Source organism: Muscardinus avellanarius (genome assembly GCF_963383645.1).
Source record: "Muscardinus avellanarius genome assembly, chromosome: 1".
Taxonomy (NCBI): domain Eukaryota; kingdom Metazoa; phylum Chordata; class Mammalia; order Rodentia; family Gliridae; genus Muscardinus; species Muscardinus avellanarius.
In genome coordinates this window covers 101238939-101262071 of record NC_137786.1, presented here as the reverse complement: position 1 = coordinate 101262071, position 23133 = coordinate 101238939, and the positions used below count along the sequence as shown (strand labels likewise).

The following is a 23133-nucleotide window of genomic DNA, read 5'->3' as shown; positions in this document are numbered from 1 at the left end:
CAGTTTCCTCTGCGTGTGTGTGCGTGCTGGGGGCTTTGGGGAAGACCTTCGGAAGCGGGCAGTGGCCTCCAGAGTGGCCACACCAGGTCCTGGGCCGCCAGGGCCGTGCGCGCCCCGCGGACACGCGGCCTCGTGGGGGAGGGCGGCCCAGCCCGGCTCACGGCGGCCGGGGCCAGAGATAACCGGCGCCTCCCGGAAAATCATTAGCATCTGTTTGGGCCGGCGAAGTTGGGCCCGGCGCCTCCGCCTGCGGAAGCGGGGCGGCTCCTCCCGGCCGGGGCTCGCGGGTGCACACGGCGGCGTCCACACTGCGGGAGGCGTCCACACTGCGGCGGGCGTCCACACTGCGGCCGGCGGGCGGGCGGCCGCGCCGTCGGGGGCGTCCTCCGCGGCGGGCGGGCGGGCGGCGTCCGGTCCGCGCCCGCGATCCAGGCCGGCTCTTGGTGGCGCCCGAGCTGGCGGCAGCCCAGGGAGTGTGTGGAAATGACACCGCCAGGGCGGCGGAGATCCCCCCTCCTGACATTGGCTGGAAAGTGGAGCAGCTCGTCAGGGACAATCAATGGCGATCGATCGCGCGGGCGGCGGCGGGGGAGGGGCGGCGGCCGCGGGCGGGGGGCCGCCGTCGGATCCACAAAGGAGGGACGCCGGCCACGGCCGGACAGGTCCAGGCTCCAGGCGCGGGCGGGCCAGACCCAACCAGGACGCTGGACGCAGGACCCTGGACCCTGGACCCTGGACCCTGGACCCTGGCGTTTCCAGCCGCTACCCGACCACCAGCTCACACCGCGGAGAACTCACCGCGCCACCGGGACGCGAAATGAGACAGACAGACACCCTGCTAGCTGGCTCAGCCACATAATTCTGGCTGCACAACAAAGTGAAAAAGTCACACGGCCAGATTATACATCATCTCCTCAAAGAACATCGTCAAACCGTCTCACCCTGGGTAAGGACACAGGAGACCAAGTGCCCTAGCATACAGCAGAGCCTCTCACTACACACGTTGGACCCCAGCAACTAAGACGCACTCGCCAAAGTGAAGACAACTGTGTCCCCCAACCTCACACGAGACTGGAGCATCGCGGGTTTGAGACCAACCTCAGCAATGTAGTGAGACCGTCGAAATAAAAAATAGCTGGTCGTGGTGGCCCTCACCTGTAATCTCAGTATTTGCGAGGCTGAGACAGGAGGATCGCAGACTCAAGACCAGCCTCAGCAACATAGCAAGACTCTCAGTACCTAGCAAGATCCCATTTCAAAACAAGACAAAAAAAGGTAGACGTACAGCTCCTCAGTAGATGCCTCTGCGTTCAATTCCTAGTACCACAAAATAAACAAATATAAATAAAAAAGCCAGGAATAGAGGCGCATGCCTGTAATCTCTGTATTTGGGAGGGCTAGATAGGAGGATCGTAGGTTCGAGGACAGCCTCAGCAAATAATGAGACTCTAACCTAGCAAGACCGTTTCCAAATAATAAAATTGGGCTGGGAGTGTTGCTTGAAGGGTTCAATCCTGAGTACTAAATAAATAAATAACTGGCTGGGAGTGTAGCTCAGGTAGAATGCCTCTGGGTTCAATCTCCAGTACAATAAGTAAATAAATAACTAGGACAGGGCCAGGCACAGGCAGAGCACTCAACACACAGTAGGTCTTGGCTTATTATTAAGGGCTATACAATTCTAGCAAGTCATGTCTATATAGTAACTGTAGCTACTTAGCACAACTCTCTTCCACTCTGGTCCATTTGTCTCTGGGAATCTGATTCACCCCAGCAGCAAAACTTGTTCTGCTTTACAAGCATCTGGGAAACACAATTCAAGGGTTACAAAAACAGTTCAAGCTGCTGTACTCACCCACACAGCAGCCACTTTTTTTTCTTGTGGTACTAGGGATTGAACCCAGGCACATTCTATCTCCAAGCTATACCCCCACTCCATGCGCACATGTGTGCGCACGCCTGCGTGCGGTACTGGAGATGGAATCAGGGGCATTTTATCTGAGTTATACCCCTATCTCTGTTTTGAAACAGGGTCTAGGTTGTTGGAGGGCCTCACCACACTGCTAAGCTTCCCAAATATTGGGATTACACCATGCTTGGATTTGTTTTGAAACAGGGTCTTACGGAGTTGCTAAGTAGCTGAGGCTGGCTGTAAACCTGCGATCCTCAGGTAATAGCCTCCAAAATATGGGGACTACAGACTTGGCCACCATGCCCAGCACTGGCCACATTCTCCCAGGGCAGCAGGGTGTGCCCACCAGCCCAATACCCAGGCTCTGGAACCACCCTCATCTATCAGATGAGGTGCAACTCGACAAGTACATAGCTACTCACTTTATTTCCTGCTATTTCCACAAATTGTGGAATGCCAAGCACCTCCCCACGAGAGTCACCCATCCAGGGGCCCAGAGCCTACAAATAAGCTTCTTAAAGGACTATCCCTAGTCAGTCCCCTCCCTCTATTCCCTCATTTCCTCTGAGAAACTGAGGCATCAGAGTTCCTAGAAAGGCTCTCCTCATTCCAAATACAAAGAAACAGGGCTGGCCCCAGATCACAATGTCCCCATCCCCATTGTCAGCAGTTCATGTGTGTGAGAACAGGACCAAGATCATTAGTCCTTAGGGATTATTCCTGTGGTTCCAGTGCAGCTGGGATACAGCCCTCACTTTCTCTTGTTCTACCTGGGTCCACCCAGGGGTTTCTAAGAATCTCTTGCAGCCAGGGAGCTCCCTCTAAAGGTCCCACCTAGAGTGACTCCCAACATTCCTTAGTTTTGCCAGGCTCCAGGACCTTGGCTAATTCCCCAACCTTTCTGTGCCTGTATCCTAAGCCTTGACCACTACCCCCATCACTACAGAGTCCTTCCTTGACCAGGGAGAAGTGTGGGTCTGTGACCTAAGGTGGTGATAGCAATGAAGCCTCTCCCTCCTCAGGCAGGGCTGAGAAACAACTGAAGGTCTTCCACAGCACACCCTGCCTCCATGGATGGAGAAAAAAAAACTTCACAGGAGTCTTCCGCCCCCAGAGGAATCCTACCTCTGAGTTACACCTCCTCCCAGCCCTATTTTATTTTTTTAAATTTTGAAACAGGATCTCACTAAACTGTGGAGGGCATTAAGTGGCTGAGGCTGGTGGCCACAAATCTGCAATCCTGCTTCAGCCTCCTACATACTGGAATTACAAACCTGGGTCACCATGCCCGGCTCCTATTTTATTTTAAAACAGGGTCACACTAGACCGCTGAGGCTGTCCTGGAAAACTTTTTTTTTTTCCCCCCGGAAGTGGGGATTGAACCCAGGGGCATTCTACTTCTGGGAACTATACTCTCAGCCCTGTTTTTTATTCTTTATTTTGAAACAGTCTCACCAAGTTGTAGAGGGCCTAAGGAGTTGAGGATGGCCATGAATCTGTGATCCTCCTGTCTCAGTCTCCCAAGTACTGGGATTACAAGCTTGTGCCACCATGCCCGGCATTATTTTGAAACAAGTTCTAAGTTGCAGAAGTCCTCACAAAGCTGGGACTGGCTGCGAACCTATGATCCTCTTGTATCAGCCTCCCAAGTACTGGGATTACGCTTTTGATCCTCCTGTCCCAGCCTTTAAGTACTGTGATTCCAGGTGTGTGTCATCATACCTGGCCTTCCACATAGGCTGGCCAGGCATGTCCATCCATCTGCCTATCTGTGGGCACTCTTTTGCAGACCCTACTGAGTGGGTGAGCTGGGTATGTGGAGTGCCTGTCTTGGGTCTGTGGGTGTGCTAAAAGCTGTTCCAAGAGGGGAAAACCTATAGCTTGTACAGAAATCCAGGAAAGATGTCCTACTGCCCATGCCTACTGTCTCTGAACCCACAAACACCCAGTCACAACTCTTTAATAGGGCCATTTTCCACCAAGCACTGCTTATGGACCAGGCTGCGAGACAAGTGCCCATTTTCTAGATGAGAAAATCAAAGGACAGATAAATTAGCTGCCCATGATTACACAAGTAGAAAGCCTTGGGCCTATGATTCAAACCCAGATCTGATTCCTGTTCTTCAAAGGCTATAGACTTAGGCTCACACCCACATGCGTAAACACTATGGAATGTCCATGCTCACAATTCTCACACTCCCAGGCTCCTGAACGCACGCACAGCCCCTCCGGCACACACACAGGCCAGCCCAGGCTCTCCCACGCCTGGAGCCTGTCAGCCATTCTCCATGGCTCTCTTCCTCCAATGGGGACAGGGGCAGTCCACATTCCTCCAGCTGTAGCCAGATAACCAGCCCCCAGGGCGGCCCTGTGGGGAGGACAAGGCAGTTCTGGGGGCCAAGCTTCTTGGGCTGCCTAGGCCTCAGCTCAAATGCCTATGCCTGGCAGAGCAGGAAGTCAGGAGCTTTCCCTGTAGGTAGCCCCCACCTCTCTAGACAGGCCAGACCCCTGGCTCCTTATTCCAGGGACCTTCTTGGGTCCAGAGCTTCCTTGAATGCAAATTCCTCACATGGTTAGGAACCAGACAGAAGACGACTTGAGGAGCTAAGACCTCTCTCTTAGACTCTATCAGTCCACAAGTGCCTGTATTCCAAGCCCTAATAGCCTCTAGGCTGCTTTCCCCATCTGGGTGTAATGGTGGTTCTTATAGCTCTGCCTGGGTTGCAGCCACTTGGTGGGATCAGCAAATCTGGAGATATTTGCATACCCAGATGGCCAAGCCTAGAATTTCAAAGAATTCCCCATGAAGAGGCAGCTGGCTTCCGGGTGGTGGCCCTGGAGGCTCACAGCTGTTGGGCTGGAAGACTGAGGAGCCTGGGGCCCCAAACACAAGATAGATGCAAACAGACAAGAACAGTGCTATCACAGGGCCCCCTGCCCTGCTCCTCCTGTCCCCAGGCCTCGTCCTCACTACATCATGGCCCAGAGGAGGTGGGCAGTTAGTTGAATGTAGGCACAGGGACCACCTGCTTCCAGAAAAAGGCAATAGAAATATAGATCCACCTGTTCACATGAAGCAATTGACAGGTCTTTGGCTCCTATGTAACCTGCAGACAGGTGGGCAAAGAACCTGGCCTGGACTCTGCTTAGCCTGTTCACACACAGCAATCTAGCTACAACAGCAGTGAGGTACAGAAGGGAGCTAGCAGCTTAATAACTTCCAGGCCCTGGGCTGAAATATCAGTCATTAACCTGTTTCCACACTGTAAGACTAAGAACAAAAGCCAGGCTCCCCCCCCCAAAAAAAAGCCTTCCCACCCCAACAAAAGCCCCTCTCAGGCTGTCCATGCAGACTCACTGACCACAGCCTCAGTTGTTAAAAGCTGTGGGTCACCACTGCCCTCTGCTGGCCACTCAGGCACTAGCATCCACTCAGACACCAAGGGCATCCTCACTCTCCCACTCCAGTCATCTCAGCTTGCAGACTAGACTGATAGATAACCCTACCTAGTAGCCATTTGAGTCAGAGGGTGGTAGGGAACAGAATGAGCAGGGGGCAAGCTAAGGACACAATGTGTCAGGGCAATTCTGCCCATACCCCGCGGATCAACCTGAAACTCCCAAGTGCCCTTTCTATATCCCCTCAGTCTTTCTCCTATGTCCTTGCTTTGTTTCTTCCAAGGAGAGCCGAGCTGAGTGTTCAACTTTACTAAAAGGTCTGGGGAAGCCTTGGTTCCCCCAGTGCCTTCTGTCACAGTGCAGCAAGCCCTGGATGCCCTGGAACAAGAACAGTACAGCTGGTTGTGGTGGTGCGTGGTTGTAATCTCAGTACTTGGGAGGCTGGGAAAGGAGGATCACAGGTTTGAGGCCAGCCTCAGCAATTTAGCAAGACTTTCAGTAACCCAGTGAGTCCCTGTTTCAAAATAAGAATAACAACTGGGCTGAGACAGGATTGCAGATTCATGGCCAGCCTCAGCAACCTGTGAGGCCCACTGCAATTTAGTGAGAAGCTGTTTCAAAATAAAGAACAAAACAATGGGGGTGGAGCTCAGAAGTAGAATACCTACCCCTGAGTTCAATCCCAGTACCACAAACAAACAAACAAACAAACAAACAAACAAAGGAAGGCAGGCAGGCTGGAGGGTATTGCTCAGAGGTAAAATGCCCCCAGGTCCAATTCCCAGACACATCCTTCAGGTAGTCTCACCTTCTAAGATGGCAGTGATGCTGGTCTGGGAAGAGGGCTAAATAACTTAAGCTGGTATGGGGAAAGCTCCAGTCACCTCAGCTTCTAGACAGGTAGCCTAGCTTCTGCCAATTACTTCAGGCATAGAACATTTTTTCTGACCTCTGAGATGGTGCTGGCTCTGGAGCCTAAATGTCAGACTATTTGTGGGCTGCTCTAGAACTATTCAAAGCTACTTCATTTCCTATAGAGAAGAAACCTGAGAAAGCTTGCCAATTTGGGGAGTAGGTGGGGTTGAGGGCAACAAAATTAAACCCTCTCTGCTTTTTCGTAATCTCTTCTCTGAAGGCCCTACAATACTAACTCAGGCACATTCAGACTACTTGAAAAACTTAGTGAGACCTTGTCTCACTATTAAAAAAAAAAAAAAAAAAAAAAACCCTGGGGATGTAACTAGCTCAGTGGAAGAGTGCCTCTGGATCCAATCTGCAGTACCAATGGGAAAAAAAAAGAAAGTTCAAATAGGAGAATACGGAGAACAAATGGCTCAGGGCAGAGTGAAGAATGCCTAAGAAAACAGTAACTGGCAAGTGTCACCTTTGTGTGTGTGTGTGTGTGTGGTATTGAACCAAGGGCATTCTGCCTCTGAGCTATTCCCCAGCATTATTTGCTGAGGCTGGCTGTGAAATCTGCGGTCCTTCTGTCTCAGCCTCCCAAATACTGGATTACAAGCATGCGCCACCATGCCCAGCTCCCCTTCTCTTAAGTTTAAGAGAGAACGCAGTGTAGTACAGTACATTGCTGCTCCTCCCTGGACAGACTCCTAACAAGTCCACCCTGGGCATTCAGTGGCTTGCTTTTCCACAAGTACTCAACTACTCGAGATAGGTGACTGCCACACACTCATAATCCCAGTGTGCTAAAACAGGACCACAAAGTGAGTCTGGGAGGCTAAGGTTTGAGGCCAGTATGCAGTCACTTAGTGAGACTCTTGTTTCAAAATAAAAAATAAAACTGGGCTGGGAGTATAGTTCAGAGGTAGACCCATTCTGGATTCAATCTTGTGTCACCCCTCCCTTCAAAAAAAAAAAAAAAAAAAGTACAAGGGCATGGTGGCACACACTTGTAATCCCCACACTTGGGAGGTGGAGACAGGAAGATCGTGCAGGTTTGAAGCCAGCCTCGCTGGTTAAAGAGACCCTGTTTCCAAATAAAATATAAAATGGGTCTGGGAGTGTATCCCGGAGGTAGAAAGGTTCTACCCCCAGTACCCCCCCACACACAAAAAAGTTAAAAGTCTATTTGACCTCAACCAGCCTAAGAAAAAGCAAAGCTGACTGGTGACTGTATCACAGCCACTAAGCCAAAATCCTTAAAGTCCTTAAGTTAGCCCAAACTTTCATGTTTTCCCACTTACACTAAGGTTAAATATAGCAAAAACTCATGAATATTAACCCTAACAATATGACCCCAACCAGTCCTTTTTGGGTGTGTGGTAATGGAGACTGAACCTGGTGGACTATACCACTAAGCTAAATCTCCAACCTTTTGAGACAGGATCTCACTAAATTGCCCAGGCTGGCCTTGACTTTCCACCCTTCTGCCTCAGCCTGGCAAGTAGCTTGAGTATACAGCTGTATACCACCACCTCCAGCCAGTTTTCCTATTTTTAAACCCACCCCAAGAATTGGTCTTGAACTATTCAGACCCGAGTATCAACCACTTACACCAGCTTTGTCTAAGTAAGGTGGCAGTGCCAGTGAAAGTCTTCTGTGAGGTAAAGAGAACTTAAAACCTGTTTTTACCTAAGAACAAAGGGAAAACTCAATAGACTAGGCTCTAGGAATGCCCGGAAGGAAGCCTGCTTTCTCAGACAATCCAATAGTTTGCTACTTTGTTATCATTATATTAAAAATCCACTTTCAGCTTGTAATCCCTGAGCTTGGGAGGCGGAGACAGGAGGATTGCACAGGTTCAGAGCCAGCCTCTGCTGGCTTAAGAGACCCTGTTTTCAAATTAAAAAAAATATAAAATAGGTCTGTAGCCTAGAGGAAGAAGGGCTTCCAGGAACCCCAGTACCACAAAAAAAAAAAAAAAAAAAAAAACCAAAACAACAACAACAAAAAAAAAAACCACTTCCAGGGGCGTGGTGGTGCATGCTTTTAATCCCAGCATTTGGGGAGGCTGAGACAAAAGGATGACCAGCCTCAGCTACTTAGTGAGGCCCTCTGCAAAAGAATAAAAAATAGGGCTGGGTAGAACACCCCTGGGCTCCATCCCCAGTACTGAATTAAAACAAAACAAACAAACAAAAAAAATCCACTCTCCACTCTCAAAGACAGGTGTGGTGGCACACAGTTTGTAATCCCAGCATTTGGGGGGCTGAGACAGAAGGATCGCGGTTCATGGACAGCCTCAGCTACTTAGTGAGGCCCTGTTTCAAAATAAAGATAAAAAATAGGGTTGGGGATATAGCTCAGAAGTAGAATATTCTGGGTTCCATCCCCAGTACCCCCCCCCCCACATACACACACACAAAAAAAACCCCACTCTCAGCTGGGCATAGTGGCACATTGAGACAGGAGAACAGCAGGTTCAAGACCAGCCTCAGCAATTTAGCCAGACTCTCAGCATGCTAGCTGAAACCTTTTTCAAAACAATAATAAGGCGGGCATGGTGGCACCTGCTTGTAATCCCAGCATTTGAGAGACTGAGACTGGAGGATAGCAGTTCTCAGACAGCTTCAGCTACTTAGTGAGACCCTGTTTTAAAATAAAGAATAAGAAATAGGGGAGGGTTGTAGTTTGGAGGTCAAATGCCCTGGGCATCCCCAGATGGCAACAAACAAACGCACGCATTAAAGCCCGGTGCGGTGGCACACACTTGTAATCTCCATACTGGAGGCTGAGACGGAAGGATCACAGGTCCATGCCCAGCCTTAATATTCAGTGAGGCCCTCTGCAACTCAGAGACCCTGTTTCAAAATAAAGAATAAAAAATAGGGTTGGGGGCACAGCTCAGAGGTAGAGTGCTGCTGGGTTCAATCTCCATTCCCAGGAAAAAAAGGGGGGACCCTAGGGGATAGTGTGAAGGTTCAGTCTCCAGTACCAACAGAATAAAACAGGGCTAGGGGTATAGCCCTAGCTATACCCCTATAGAATGGGGTAGAATGGCCCTGGGTTCAATTCTCAGTACCAAAACAAAACCAGGTAACCCCAAAAACCTCACTACTGGGTGTTATGGGGTGCTACAGAGGTGAGCCAGAGTTTCACCTTAATTGCAGACAAGGGACAGTTTATATGTAGTCTAACTATACTTTAGAAGTTAACTCTTAACTTCCTTTTTTGTGGTGTTGGGGGATCAAACTGAGGGCCTTGTGCATTCTAGGCAAGTGCTTTATTACTGAGCTATATTCCCAGCCTTTAAATAACCTAAAGTAGAATACTTCTATTGCTGGGTCAGTGCAGAAAAGGAGCCCCTCTCTGTCCACTGCATTTTCCTTCTCTCTACAGACTTTCCTGCCCCTCTCCATCTCCATAGTCCTTTTCTTTGTTCTAGTCAAAAAGTAGAAACTAGCAGGCCAGTGTTCCTTTTGACTACTGGCCAATAATCAAGCATACAAATACCTTAATTTAATTTTACCCAAAGAGGTTGCTCAAGCCAGGTGTGGTGGCGTACACTTGTAATCCCAGCATTCGGGAGACTAAGACTGGAGGATTGCAGTTCGTGGACAGCCTCAGCTACTTAGTGAGGTCCTCTGTAACTTAGTGAGACACTGTTTCAAAATAAAGAATAAAAAATAGGGCAGGGGGGTGTAGCTCAGAGGTCGAATGCCCCTGGGTTCTATCTCCAGACCCCCCCCCCGGGGGGGGGGAGGTTGCTCCAACTATAACTTAACTAAGTACTCCAACCTATTATTAAGAGGTAAATAAGCCAGGCGTGGTGGCCCTCACTTGTAATCCTAGCATTTGGGAGGCTGAGACAGGAGGATCACAGTTTGCAGACAACCCTCTGCAACTCAGACCTGTTTCAAAATTAAGAATAAAAAATTGGGCTGGGGTGTAGCTCGGAGGTAGAATGCCCCTGGGTTCCATCCCCAGTACCACCACCACAAAAATAAATAAATAAATAAATAAAAAATAAAAAAGGTTGGGGGTATAACTCAGAGGTAGAATGCCTCTGGGTTTAATCCCCAGTACAGAAAAAAGTAAAATCAGGAATGGTGGTGTACACCTATAATCCCAGTACTTGGGAGGCCTAGATAGGAGAATCAGCAAGTTTGAGGTCAACTTCAGCAATTTAGTGAAACCTTGCTACAAAAATAAATACATAAAATATAAATAAACAAACAAACAAATAAAGCTGGGTGTGGTGGCCCATGCTTGTAATCCCAGCACTAAGGAGGCTGAGACAAGAGGATCGCAGTTTTTGATCAACCTCAGTTTAGTGAGGTCCTTTGCAACTCAGTGAGACCCTGTTTCAAAATAAAGAATAAAAATGGTGCTGGGATGTAGCTTGGAGGTAGAACGCCCCTGTGTTCCACCCCTAGTACCACCACCACCACCACCCAAAAAAAAAAAAAAAAAAAAAGTAGGGCTGGAAGTATAACACAGAGGTAGAAGCTCCTGGATTATTTAATCTCTAATGCCACAAAATTAAATAAAAATAAAAAAGGCTAGGGGTGTAACTCAAGAGATAGTATGCCCCTGGGTTTGTTCTTTAGTATCAAAATAAATAAGCTAGGGATGGTGGTTCACACTTGTAACCAGTACTTGTAGGCTAAGACAGGAGGACTGCTGGTTCAAGGAGAGCCTCGGCAAATACTTAGACTCTCATTAACCTAGTGAGACTCTGTTTCAAAATAAAAATAAAATAGGGCTGGGGGTATAGTTTAGAATGCTCCTGGGTTCAATTTCCTACTGCCACAAAAATAAATACAGACACAAATAAAAATTATTGTGAAGAGCAATGTAATCCTCAATGAGAACATGAGAACCACCTGAGTATCACTGTTTCTCTTAGTGGCAATGGTGGGCTCCCTCACTGAGCCTTAAGTCTAGACAAGGCACATGTACACAGATTGGATCAAACATGCTTCATACTCAAATAGGACAAGGGCTTTCATTTAGTACAAAAATACTTAAGAGCACTCTTGTGAAAATACTATTACCTAGTAAGTGCTAATGAGTTAATAAGTACTCTGTAAGATGAGAGGCAAATAAAGAATGGGCTTTCAAGATTTGTGCAACTGACCCATAGTCAATAGTATAGTCAATGGCAAGTCAAAAACTGATGAATTCAGGTTGAGGATGTAGCTCAGCATTTGCTAATTAGTATGTGTGTGAGAGTGCTCAAGGTCCTGGGTCTAATTCCCAGCGCTGCAAAAAATTCAAATCAAAACACAACACGGAAACTGAATTTCCATCTGCCCAAGATACTGAAAATAGAGAGTGATTTTAGGTTAGGGTTCAATTCCAAAACCTTTTCCCACAACTAATGACAGGTAAGCCCTTTCTGCAGTGTCAAAGGTGCTAATAAGCATCCTCAAAATGGTGATAAGCAGCCACCATAGAAAGATGCAGAACTTTAAGAGGGTTTTAGGTTGTATAACAGGTAAGATCTAGAGCAGTGACACTGAGAGATGAGACAAGGTGACCAAGTTTAAAACCAAAAGCAGTGGACATTTATTCCTCATTTTTTGTGCAAGAGTGTAAAGATGCATTTAAAGAACCTGATACCTGGAGAGCATCGGCTGTGGACTTCAGGCTGGCCCGGTTTACAATAAGATTAGGAAAATAAGGGAAAAAAAGGCAACTTACCTAGTTCAAACAAATGTTTCTGGCAAACACAGCTGTTTACAAGTTTCAAACTACATTTTACTTGTGTCAAGGGAAGACTTCAAAAAGCCACATACAGTACAATTTAAAGTTGGATGAACATCCTGTAAATGTCAGTGCAAAGTCATTATGAGACTGTCCAGTACAAGATTGTGCTCAGGTTTGGTCAAAGTTGCTCTTTTATCAATACAAGTCACAGAGGCTAAACTTACCAAATAGCAACGCCTTTGTGTTTTATGTCCCATGTACCAAGGGAATGTCACAAGGTTTTGGTGAAATGCAGCTTAGTTTAATTAATAAATTTCTTATTTAGTTTAACAGTCATGTTCCTGGAATGCTGCACATTAAGTTTCATGAAAATGCTTTTAAGCTTATATCGCTATCCTGTTCATTAGAAGTACTCTCAAGATATCCTTTACTATGTAAACTGGAATTGTTTCATGATTTTGAAATGTAACCATTATAAATAAAAACATTTCAGGGGTGGAGAAAAATCCACCACTAATCTCAGCTAGACAAAATTCTTAAAATCAAAAAGCCTATTCACACAAAATTATATGTAATGACTGTAGTAATCAGTTTATTACACAGATTAATCATTCTTGAACGTACAAGCTCCAGAGGAGCAATTGGGTCTTTAAATATACACAAGTATTTCCATCAAATGAATTTTCACCCTTACATCCAAATAGACCTAAGCAGTTAAAAACATAAGAAAAATAAGAGCTATTAGCTATGTAGTAACTGAGAAACCACATACAAACCAAAGAATATGGAGAAAGAGGGGCTGAGAGGAAGAAGGCTGAAAGGGCAGGGAGATGTAAAAGAGTTGGGAACAAAACCCATCACACTTTATATACTAATAGGTCCAATCCATTTAAATGTTGACCAGTTAAACTTAGACTGTAAAGTACAGGATGCGGGTACAGTTTAATCTGGTTGGTCATAACTTTTACCTAAATTGTAGGTCCTTCAATAAAATGAACACAGAAACAGCTTCATGTTCTTCACTTTGCTTTTCGTACCTGTTTTGAGTTTAAATGGATTCCACTTAAAAACAATCTCCCACATGTCAGTGGAGCTTTCCCCATCCAAGCACACACCATGTACCACCCACCATCCCTCACACCTTGCCATTATTCAAATTTAAGTCAATAAGGAAAGGTTTTTAATCTCACACCTAGGTTTCGCTTGGAGAACAGGCTTGTCACACACACACTTCTCTGCTAGGAGGCAATGTTGGTACAGAAGTACAGTATTTCTAGTTTGTTGTTCCGAGTATGTACAACACGCAGCACTGCTGTATCAGGTAAACATGTGCACAGGGGAAGATGAGGCGTGGGCTCATAGAAAGCAGTCAAATGGAAATCAAAAGGACTTTCTCTTTCAGAGTTCCCCTATCTTTATTTGTAGAGGTTATCCAATAATTTCTTTAATTACATCGCATACTTCTGAGTCCATTCTCGAGCTATTCTGTTGTACCTGTGTACATAAAGAGAAGCTTGGCTTAACACAAGTAGTCAGTTAATAAGCAACAGATTTCATTCATACCCATCTAGTAACTTACAGGAAATAACTTCTAAAGGGATATTCAAGCAAAACCACCTTTCAACCCAGGCGTGGTGGCACATGCTCGTAATCCCAGCATTTGGAGGCTGAGACCGGAGGATCGTGGTTCGCGGATAGCCTCAGCTATTACTTAGTGAGGCCCTCTGCAAGTTAGTAAGACCCTGTTTCAAAATGAAGAATAAAAAATTGGGCAGGGGATGTAGCTTGGAGGTCAAATGCCCCTGGTCCATCCCCGGACCCGCAAAAACCAAAACAAAATAAGCCGGGCGTGGTGGCGCACGCTTGTAATCCCAGCATTCGGAAGGCTGAGACCGGAGGACCGCGGTTTGTAGACAGCCTCAGCTACTTAAGACCCTGTTTCAAAATAAAGAAAGAAAAAAAATAGGGCAGGGGGTATAGCTCAGAGGTGGAATGCCCCTGGGTTCCATCTCCAGACCCACAAAAACAAAACAAAATTAAAAAACCCCCTCTCTACCTCAAATTTCTCGTAAGCCTTTACTCAATGACAATAGAAAAGAGCCAGGAAATGCAGAATACTCTCCTATAAATGCTACTTGAGAAGGATACTGATTAAAATGTAGCATTTGCTGGTATATACTTTATTTTGAAACAAGGTCTCACTGAGTTACAAAGGGCCTCACTAAGTAGCCGAGGCTGTCCATGAACCATGGTCCTCCTGTCTCAGCCTCCCAAATGCTGGGATTACAAGCGTGTACCATCATGCCCGGCTCTTAACTGACCCATTTCTACAAGACCTTCAACTCCATTCATATACCGAGAATCTTGAAACTATGTAGTTCTATCTTCTATGCATCTTAAACTCATAAACCAACAGTGATTAAATTGGCATAATGCTTTCCTTTATATCCATAAAACAAATGGTTCTGGCAAAAATTGTCTAAACAATTACTTCATAAAATGAACAAGTGTAGCCCAGAATGGTGGCACACATCTGTAATCCCAGTACTTGGGAGGCTGAGACAGGAGGATAAGAGGTTCAAGGACAGCCCTAGCAAGTAGTGACTCTTGACTCTGTTTCAAAATAAAAATAAAAGAAGGCTGGGTGTAGCTCAGAGGTAGAATGCCTCTGGGTTCAATCCTCAGTAACACATACACAAATATACAAAAAAGAATAGGCTTACTGCTCCAGAAAAACATTTCAAAAGTAAAATAAACGGAACAAAAGTTTAATAATTCTTCTCTTAACAGAGGTATGCAAGGCTGGGCATGGCTACTCAAACGGTTGAGTCAAGAGGCTCATTTGAGCCCAAGAACTCAAGGCTAGCCTGTGCACCATAGACCTTGTCTCAAAACAAAAAAAGCAAACAATAAAATCACACTACCCTTGTAATCCCAGCATTCAGGAGGCCGAGACCAGAGGATCGTGGTTCGCGGACAGCCTCAGCTACTTAGTAAGGCCCTCTACGACTTAGTGAGACCCTGTTTCAAAATAAAGAATAAGCCGGGTGTGGTGGTACCCGCTTGTAATCCCTGTGCTTGGAGACAGGAGGATCGCGCAGGTTCGAAGCCAGCCTCACTGGCTTAAGAGACCCTGTTTCCAAACAAAAAAATAGAAAATAGGTCTGGGAGTGTAGCCCGGAGGTAGAAGGGTTCCATCACTAGACCCACAAAAAAAAAAAAAAAAAAAAAAAAAAAGCGTGTGCTGGGCGTAGTGGCACATGCTTGTAATCCCCGTGCTTGGGAGGCTGAGACAGGAGGATCACACAGGTTTGAAGTCAGCCTCAGCTACTTAGTGAGGCTTTCAGCAACTTAGTGAGACCCTGTTTCCAAATAAAATATACAAAAGGTCTGGGAGTATAGCCTGGGGATAGAAAGCCTCTGGATTCCACCCCCAGTACCACCCAAAAAACAAAAACAAAAACACCCCCCCAAAAACCAACACCACCAAAAAAAAAAAACCACCCAAAGGGGGGGGGATATAGAGTGGTTCTGCTGAACATTACTATCACAATGCCTTAAGATATGCCCTCTAGTATGTGTTCATGTCCACAATTCTAGATAGGATAAAATTATCCCTTAATAAAAATTAAGTGCCATCTAACTTTATTCTGAATGCAGCCAGGAATATATGACTATAGATACTATTTAGACCTAAACACAAATAAAACTAAACTAAGAACCAGCTAGTCTTAAAAGTCTCTCATTCCTGGCAGCTTCATTTTCTTTATGGTACTGGGGATTGAACACAGGAACATTTTGCCTTGGAGCTATACTCCCAGCCCTATTTTATTCTTTATTTTAAAGCAGGGTCCCACTAAGCTGCCGATGCTGGCCATGAGCCTGTGATCCTCCTGTATCAATCTCCCAAGTACTGGGAGCGCCAACATGCCTAGCTTGTTAGAACACTTTGATATCCTGACTATTCTTCAATAATTCATAGGGTACACTCTAAAGTACCTAAATTCCACATCAGCTTTATTTTAAAAAGAATTGTAGGAGCTTGGCATGATGGTGCACACCTGAAATCCCAGTATTTGGGAGGCTAAGAAGAGGATCACAGGTTCAAGGCTAGTCTCAGCAATGTAATGAGCCTCTTCAGTAACTCAGTGAGACTGTTTCAAAAACAAACAAAAAAATAAGCCCGGTATGGTGGCACACACTTGTAATCCCAATACTTGGGGAGGCTGACAGGAGGATCGGAGGTTTGCAGCCAGCTTCAGCTACTTAGTAAGGCTCTTTGCAACTTAGTAAGATGCTATTTCTTTTCTTTTTTTCTTCTTTTTTTGCAATACTGGGAACGGGACCCAGGAACATTTTATCTTGAGATAAACCCCAGCCCAATTTATTTATTTATTTATTTATTTATTTATTTATTTATTTTATTTATTTATTTTTACAGTACTGGGGGTAGAACCCAGGGGCATCCTACCGCCGAGCTACACTCCAGCCCTATTTTTTTTTCTCTTTATTTTGAAACAGGGTCTCACTGAGTCCCAAAGGGCCTCACTAAGTAGCTGAGGCAGGCCATGAACCACGATCCTCCTGTCTCAGCCTCCCAAATGCTGGGATTATAAGTGTGCGCCACCACACCTGGCTTATCTTTTCATGTTTGAGACAGGGTTTCACTGAGTTGCAAAGGGCCTCACTAAGTAGCTGAGGCTGTCTATGAACTGCATTTTTCCTGTCTTTGCCTCCCAAATGCTGGGATTACAAGTGTGCCATTTCTACTGGCTCGAGACCCTGTTTCAAAATAAAGAATAAAAAATAGAGCTGGGGGTGTAGCTTGCAGTACCAGGCATAAATACTGGTACTGCAAAATAAATAAATAAATAAATAAATAAATAAATAAATAAATAAATAGATAGATAGATAGATAGATAGATAGGCTGGCTGGGGTTAGACCCCTGGGGTTCTATCACCAATACTACACACACACACACAAAAAGTAGGGCTTTTTAAAATTTATTCACTCTTTTCCTTTAGATGATGCCAAGTGATAGAAAATCAATCTCCTTTTCCCATTAATTTACAAATACCTATGTAAAACAAATGGGCACTTGATGGGAAATGCTTTATCAAAAGCCAAGCACAAGTGGGATGTGGTGGCCATAACTACAATCCTAGTACTTGGGATACTAAGACAGAAGGATTATAGGTTTGATACCAGTTTTGAATGAGATTCTCAGCAAACCAGCGGGACCCTGTTTCAAAATAAAATAAGACATATTGGTGACACATACTTATAATTCCAACATTCGGGAGGCTGAGACTGGAGGATCGCGGTTTGCAGACAGCTTCAGCTACTTACTGAGGCCCTCCACAATTTTGTGAGGCCCTGTTTCAAAATAAAGAATAAAAAAATAGGGTAGGGGTGTAGTTTGGAGGTCGAATGCCCCTGGGTTCCATACCCAGACCCACCAAAAAATAAAATAAAATAAAGCTGGGCATAGTACTTGGGAGGCTGAGGAAGGAAGATCACACAGGTTCAAAGCCAGCCTCAGCTATATGTAGTGAGGTTCTCAGAAACTTAGTGAGCCCTGGTTTCCAAATAAAATATAAGGTAGAAAGCCTCTGGGTTCCATCCCAGAACCACAAAAAGTGGGGGTATGGCTAGGGGTATAACTCAAAGGCACCCCCCAAAAAAATCATTATTTATAATGTTACTTGGTACAAATATTCCTCTTTGCTGTTCCTAGGAGAGTATATTAGGACTTCATCTTAGATATTTGGTCCATATTCAGCCCTATACAAGAAATATTTGAGATAAACTTCTCCACCCCACCATAGAAAGCTTTCTGTTTAAAGGCCATACTTACTTTTCTCTATCTGTTTTGTAGATCCGAGCAATCTCAGGCACTAAAGGATCATCTGGATTGGGATCACACAACAGAGAACAGATGGACAAGAGTACTAGGAAAAAAAAAAATATATATATATATATAATATAAATATATAAATATATAAAAATTAATAGAGGATAAAAGTAAAGGGTTAGCTTGATGCAGTGGTCCATACCTGTAATCCCAGCAACTTGGGATACTTTCAGATACTTTGGAGGCTGAGAGAGGAGAATTTTGAGTTCAAGGTCAGCATGAAAAACATAGGGAGATGCTATCTCAAAAAAAAAAAAAAAAAAAAAAAGGAGGCTGGGCATGGTGGCATATGCCTGAGTACTCAGGAGACTGAGATAGGAAGATCACAGATTCATAGCCAGCCTCAGCAACTTAGTGAGACCCTGTTTCAAAATAATGCCTATGGGTTCACTCCTAAGTGTGTGACACACACACACACACACACACACACACACACACACACACACGGTTAGGTCCCGGAATGAGGCTGGCTTCGAACCTGTGCGATCCTCCTGTCTCAGCCTCCCAAGCGCTGGGATTATACAAGCGTGTGCTACCATGCCTGGCTCAGTGCCTAGTACCTTTGTAAGTTTGACTTAATTTTGTATCATTAGTAATGATGAGCCGGGTGGATTGTGATTCAAGGACAGGCTCAGCTACTTAGTGAGACCCTGTTTCAAAATATCAAGAATAAAAAATTGGAGCCAGGCGTGGTGGCGCACACTTGTAATCCCAGCATTTGGGAGGCTGAGACGGGAGGATCGCGGTTCATGGGCAGCCTCAGCTACTCAGTGAGGCCCTTTGCAACTCAGTGAGACCCAGTTTATAAAATAATAGGGCAGGGGGTATAGCTTGGGGATTGAATGCCCCTGGGTTCCATCCCCAGACCCGCAAAAAAAAAAAAAAAAAAAGGGGGGGGGGCGCCTAGGTCCACCATCCCCAGATACACACACACAAAAATAAATAAAAAATAAAAAAATTAAAAGGATGAATAATGTACTCTGTGTGTATGTGTGTGTGTGTGTATATGGCACTAGCGACTGAACTCACCTTACCTCTGAGCTACACTCAAAACCCCTGCTCCAAGAATTTTGAGACAGAGTCTCACTAAGTTGTTCCTGCATGCGCGCTCTCACTCTTTCTCTCTCTGTATATATTTTAGTACTAGGGATCGAACACAAGGGGTATCTAACTCTGGGCTACACTCCAGGCCCTATTTTATTTTTATTTTGAAATGGGGTCTCAATATTGAATCTCAGTACTTGCTGAGGCTGTCCTTGAATCTGATCCTCCTGTCTCAGCCTCCCAAGTACTGGGATTACAGGCATGTGCCACCATGCTTGGCTAATTATCAACAATAATTAAAAGTTTAAACAAATTTCAGGTCCAGTGCACACACACACATCCCAGCAGAAAAGTAAAGGTAGCTGGGTGTGGTGGCGCATGTTTGTAATCCCAGCACTTGGGAGGCTGAGACAGGAGACCCGTGCAGGTTCGATGCCAGCCTCAGCTACTTAGTAAGGCTCTCAGCAACTTAGTGAGACCCTGTTTCTATACAAAGTATAAAAAGCCGGGCGTGGTGGCGCACGCTTGTAGTCCCCATGCTTGGGAGGCTGAGGCAGGAGGATCAGCTACTCAGTGAGGCTTTCGGCAACTTAGTGAGACCCTGTTTCCAAATAAAATATAAAAAAGGTCTGGGAGTATAGCCCGGAGGTAGATAGCCTCTGGGTTCCACCCCCAGTACCACAAATAAATAAATAAATAAATAAATAAACAAATAAATAAAGTATAAAAAGATCTGGGAGTATAGCTCGAAGGTAGAAAAGCCCCTGGGTTCTACCCCCAGTACCACAAAACAAAACAACAACCCAACAAAAACTAAAGGTAAATGACATCTTGGTCTCCAAGCATTGATCAAAATATCACAATTATCTCATAATGTAAGCAGAATAAATTTGGCTATCTCTATGTTTGAACTCCTAAAGAAGCTGGCCCAAACATGTCAAGTGACTTGTCTAATGGCTGTGGCTTATTAAGACTAGAATTAGAAAACTCAGCTGGGTGGTACAGTGCTTGCCTAGCATGTCCTAGGTTCCATTCTCACAACAAAACCCAAAACAAATAGAAATAACCCCCCAACCAACCAAACAAAAAATAGGTCTTTCAAATCTCAGATCAAGAACACTTGTCAAAGAAGTAAAGTTCAATTTTTATTGATTTATTAATTCATTTACTTATTTATTTGGTGGTAGAGGACTGACCTCAGGGGCATACTACCTCTAAATTATACCCTCAAGCCCAATTTTATTTTTTACTTTATTTTTTGAGGTACTGGGGATTGAACCCAGGGGCATTCTACCTCCGAGCTACACACTCAGCCCCGTTTTTTATTCTTTATTTTGAAACTGGGTCTCACTGAGTTGCAAAGGGCCTCACTAAGTAGCTGAGGCTGTCCATGAACTGAAATGCTGGGATTACAAGCGTGCACCACCACACCCGGCTTCTCAGCCACATTTTTTTATTCTTTATTTTGAAACAGGGTCTCACTAAATTGTTGAGAGCTTCACTAAGTACCTGAGGCTGGCTGCAAACCCGTGATCCTCCTGTCTTAGTCTACCAAGTACTGAGATTACAAGAGTGCACCACCAGCCTCACAAGGTCTCAATAAGCTGTGCAGGGCCTAAGTTGCTGAGGCTGGCTATGAACCTGTGATCCTCCCATCTCAGCCTCCGAAGTACTGGGAACACAAATGTATGCCACCACATGTGTAATCCTAGTACTTGGGATACTGAGACAGGAGGATCACAGGTTTGTCCCCAGATTGAACAACTTGGTGAGGCTCTCTGCAACTTAGTGAGACCTTGTTTCAAAATAAAACAGGGCTGGGGGTATAGTTCAGAACTAGAACTTCTCGGATTCTATTCCTACCTCAGAGGTAGCATGCTCCAGGGTTGAATCTCCAGTAAAACACAAAAACACACACACAATAAACAAACAAATAAACAAATTAAGCGAGCTGAGGTTGTAGCTCAGAGTCTACTAGAATGCCCTTAGTTCAATCTCCAGTACCACAAAACAATAACAACAACCCCTCTTTCCAGACATAGCAGGGCGTGGTGGTGCACACTTGTAATTCCAGTACTTGGGAAGCTGATAGGTTCATGCCAGCCTCAGTTACTTAGTGAGGCCCTCTACAACTCTGTGAGATCCTATTTCAAAATAAATAATAAACATAGGGGTGTAGCTAGGAGACAGAATAGCCCTGAAATAAAATAAAATTGGTCTGGGTAGAATGCCTCCAGGTTCAATTCCCAGTTAAGAAGAAAAAAAAAAAAAAATTAGTCTAAGTAAAGAATTAAATAAAGGCCAAAATTTGCTCCCAAATGGGAATGGCCACACACTTACTACAAAGAACAGAACATACTTCTACTAAAGTCTCAGATTCTTTTCATTGATGACTTAAATCTTTTTAAACCATTTATCAATGATAATCTGGATGCAGCAGATGATCACAGGAGTTGGTTCTGTTCAAAGCTGTCATTAACATATACTCCTTATTGAATGCGAAGGGAGGGGGACAAGGGCACTGATAACATTAAGTTCAATAGCCTTAAGTTCCTCCTCTTTTATTTATTTTTTTTGGTAGCACTAGAGACTGAACACAGGGGTATTCTTATCTCTAAATCCTTCTATTTTGATGCCAACAGAATTTGCCTAATTTCTTTTTCTTTTTTCTTGAGGGTCTGGGGATGGAAATCAGGGGTATTTAACCTCCAAGCTACACCCCCTGCCTTATTTTTTTATTCTTTATTTCGAAACCAAGTCTCACTGAGTTGCAGAGGGCCTCACTAAGTAGCTGAGGGTGTCCGCGAACGGCAATCCTCTGGTCTCAGCCTCCCGAATGCTGGGATTACAAGTGTGCGCCACCCCGCCTGGCTAAATTCACCTTATTTCTAATGTTCTGTACCAAGAGGCAGAATAAGAGCCCACTTTATGCCCCAAACTCTAAACTCAACAGGAAAAGGATTACGAATTTTCCAAATTTTGTTGTCAACTGAGTGTAATCCCAATAATTTTGGAAACTAAAACAAGATTACAGGAGGTCCACAGTCAGCCTCAGCAACTTAGTGAGGTCCTCTGCAAATTAGACCCTGTTTCTAAAGTATAACCTGGAGGTAGAAAAGCCCCTGGGTTCCACTCTTAGTGCCACAAAAAAAAAAAAAAAAAAAAAGAAAGAAAGAAAGAAAGAAAGAAAGAAAGAAAGGAAGGAAAAGAAAAGAAAAGAGGCTGGGTGTGGTGGTACACACTTAAAATCCCAGTACTTGGGGAGCTGAGGCAGAAGGATTACAGGTTCCCAGCCGGCCTCAGCTACTTAGCGAAGCCCTCAGCAAATTAGTGAGACTTTCAAAATAAAGAATATAAAACAGGGTTGGGAATGTAGATTGGAGGTAGAAAGGCCCTGGGTTCAATCCCCAGTACCACAAAAATAAAACAGAGCTGAGGGTTTAGCTCAGAGGTAGATCCTCACAGAGACACACCAAAACAAACACACAAAAGAAAAAACAAATCTACAGAGATTGAGAGAATTGAACTCAGGGGCACTCTCTCTGAACTATACAACCCAGCTCTTTTTTTTTTTTCCTGATACTGGGGGTTGAATCCAGGGACATTCTATCCCTGAGCTACACCCCCAGCCCTATTTTTTATTCTTTATTTTGAAACATGGTCTAAGTTGCAAAGGACCTCACTAAGTAGCTGAGTATGCCTGAGAACCTGTGACCCTATTTCAGCCTCCCAAATACTGGGATTACAAGTATGCACCACCACAGTTTATACCCCAGTTCGTTCGTTTGTTCATTCATTCATTCATTCATTCATTCAAATAATATCTCACTAGGTTGCAGAGGACCTCACTTAAGTTGATGAGGCTGACCAAGAACCTAATTTCAGTACTTGGGAGGCTAAAATGGGTGATTGGAAATTTGAGGACATCCTCAGTAAATAATAAGATTCTTCAATACAGCAATACCCTACTTCAAATAAAAAAGGCCAGGGAGCCAGGCATGGTGGCGCATGCTTGTAAACTCAGTACTTGGGAGGCTGAGACAGGAGGACTGTGCAGGTTCGAAGCCAGCCTCAGCTATACTTAATGAGGCTCTCAGCAGCTTAGTGAGACCCTGTTTCCAAATAAAATACAAAATAGGTCTGAGAGTATAGCCCGGAGGTAGAAGGCTCCTGGATTCCATCCCTAGCATCACAAAAATAAATAAATAAATAAATAAATAAATAAATAAATAGGGGCTGAGGGTGTAGCTC

At 44.9% G+C, this 23133-nt stretch overlaps 1 protein-coding gene across 1 annotated transcript in view; it reads right to left on the bottom strand.

The window, feature by feature from the left end:
- Window positions 1-13216: 13216 nt before the first annotated feature.
- Window positions 13217-23133, bottom strand: part of UBE2D2 (ubiquitin conjugating enzyme E2 D2) — a gene marked incomplete at its 5' end in the record, with an annotated part of 60915 nt that continues 50998 nt past the window's right edge. The window contains 2 exons of the mRNA XM_080713557.1: window positions 13217-13417; window positions 17782-17875. Coding sequence (XP_080569683.1) covers window positions 13372-13417; window positions 17782-17875 — 140 coding nt within the window. The 3' untranslated portion in view covers window positions 13217-13371. The remainder of the gene's footprint in view (window positions 13418-17781; window positions 17876-23133) is intronic.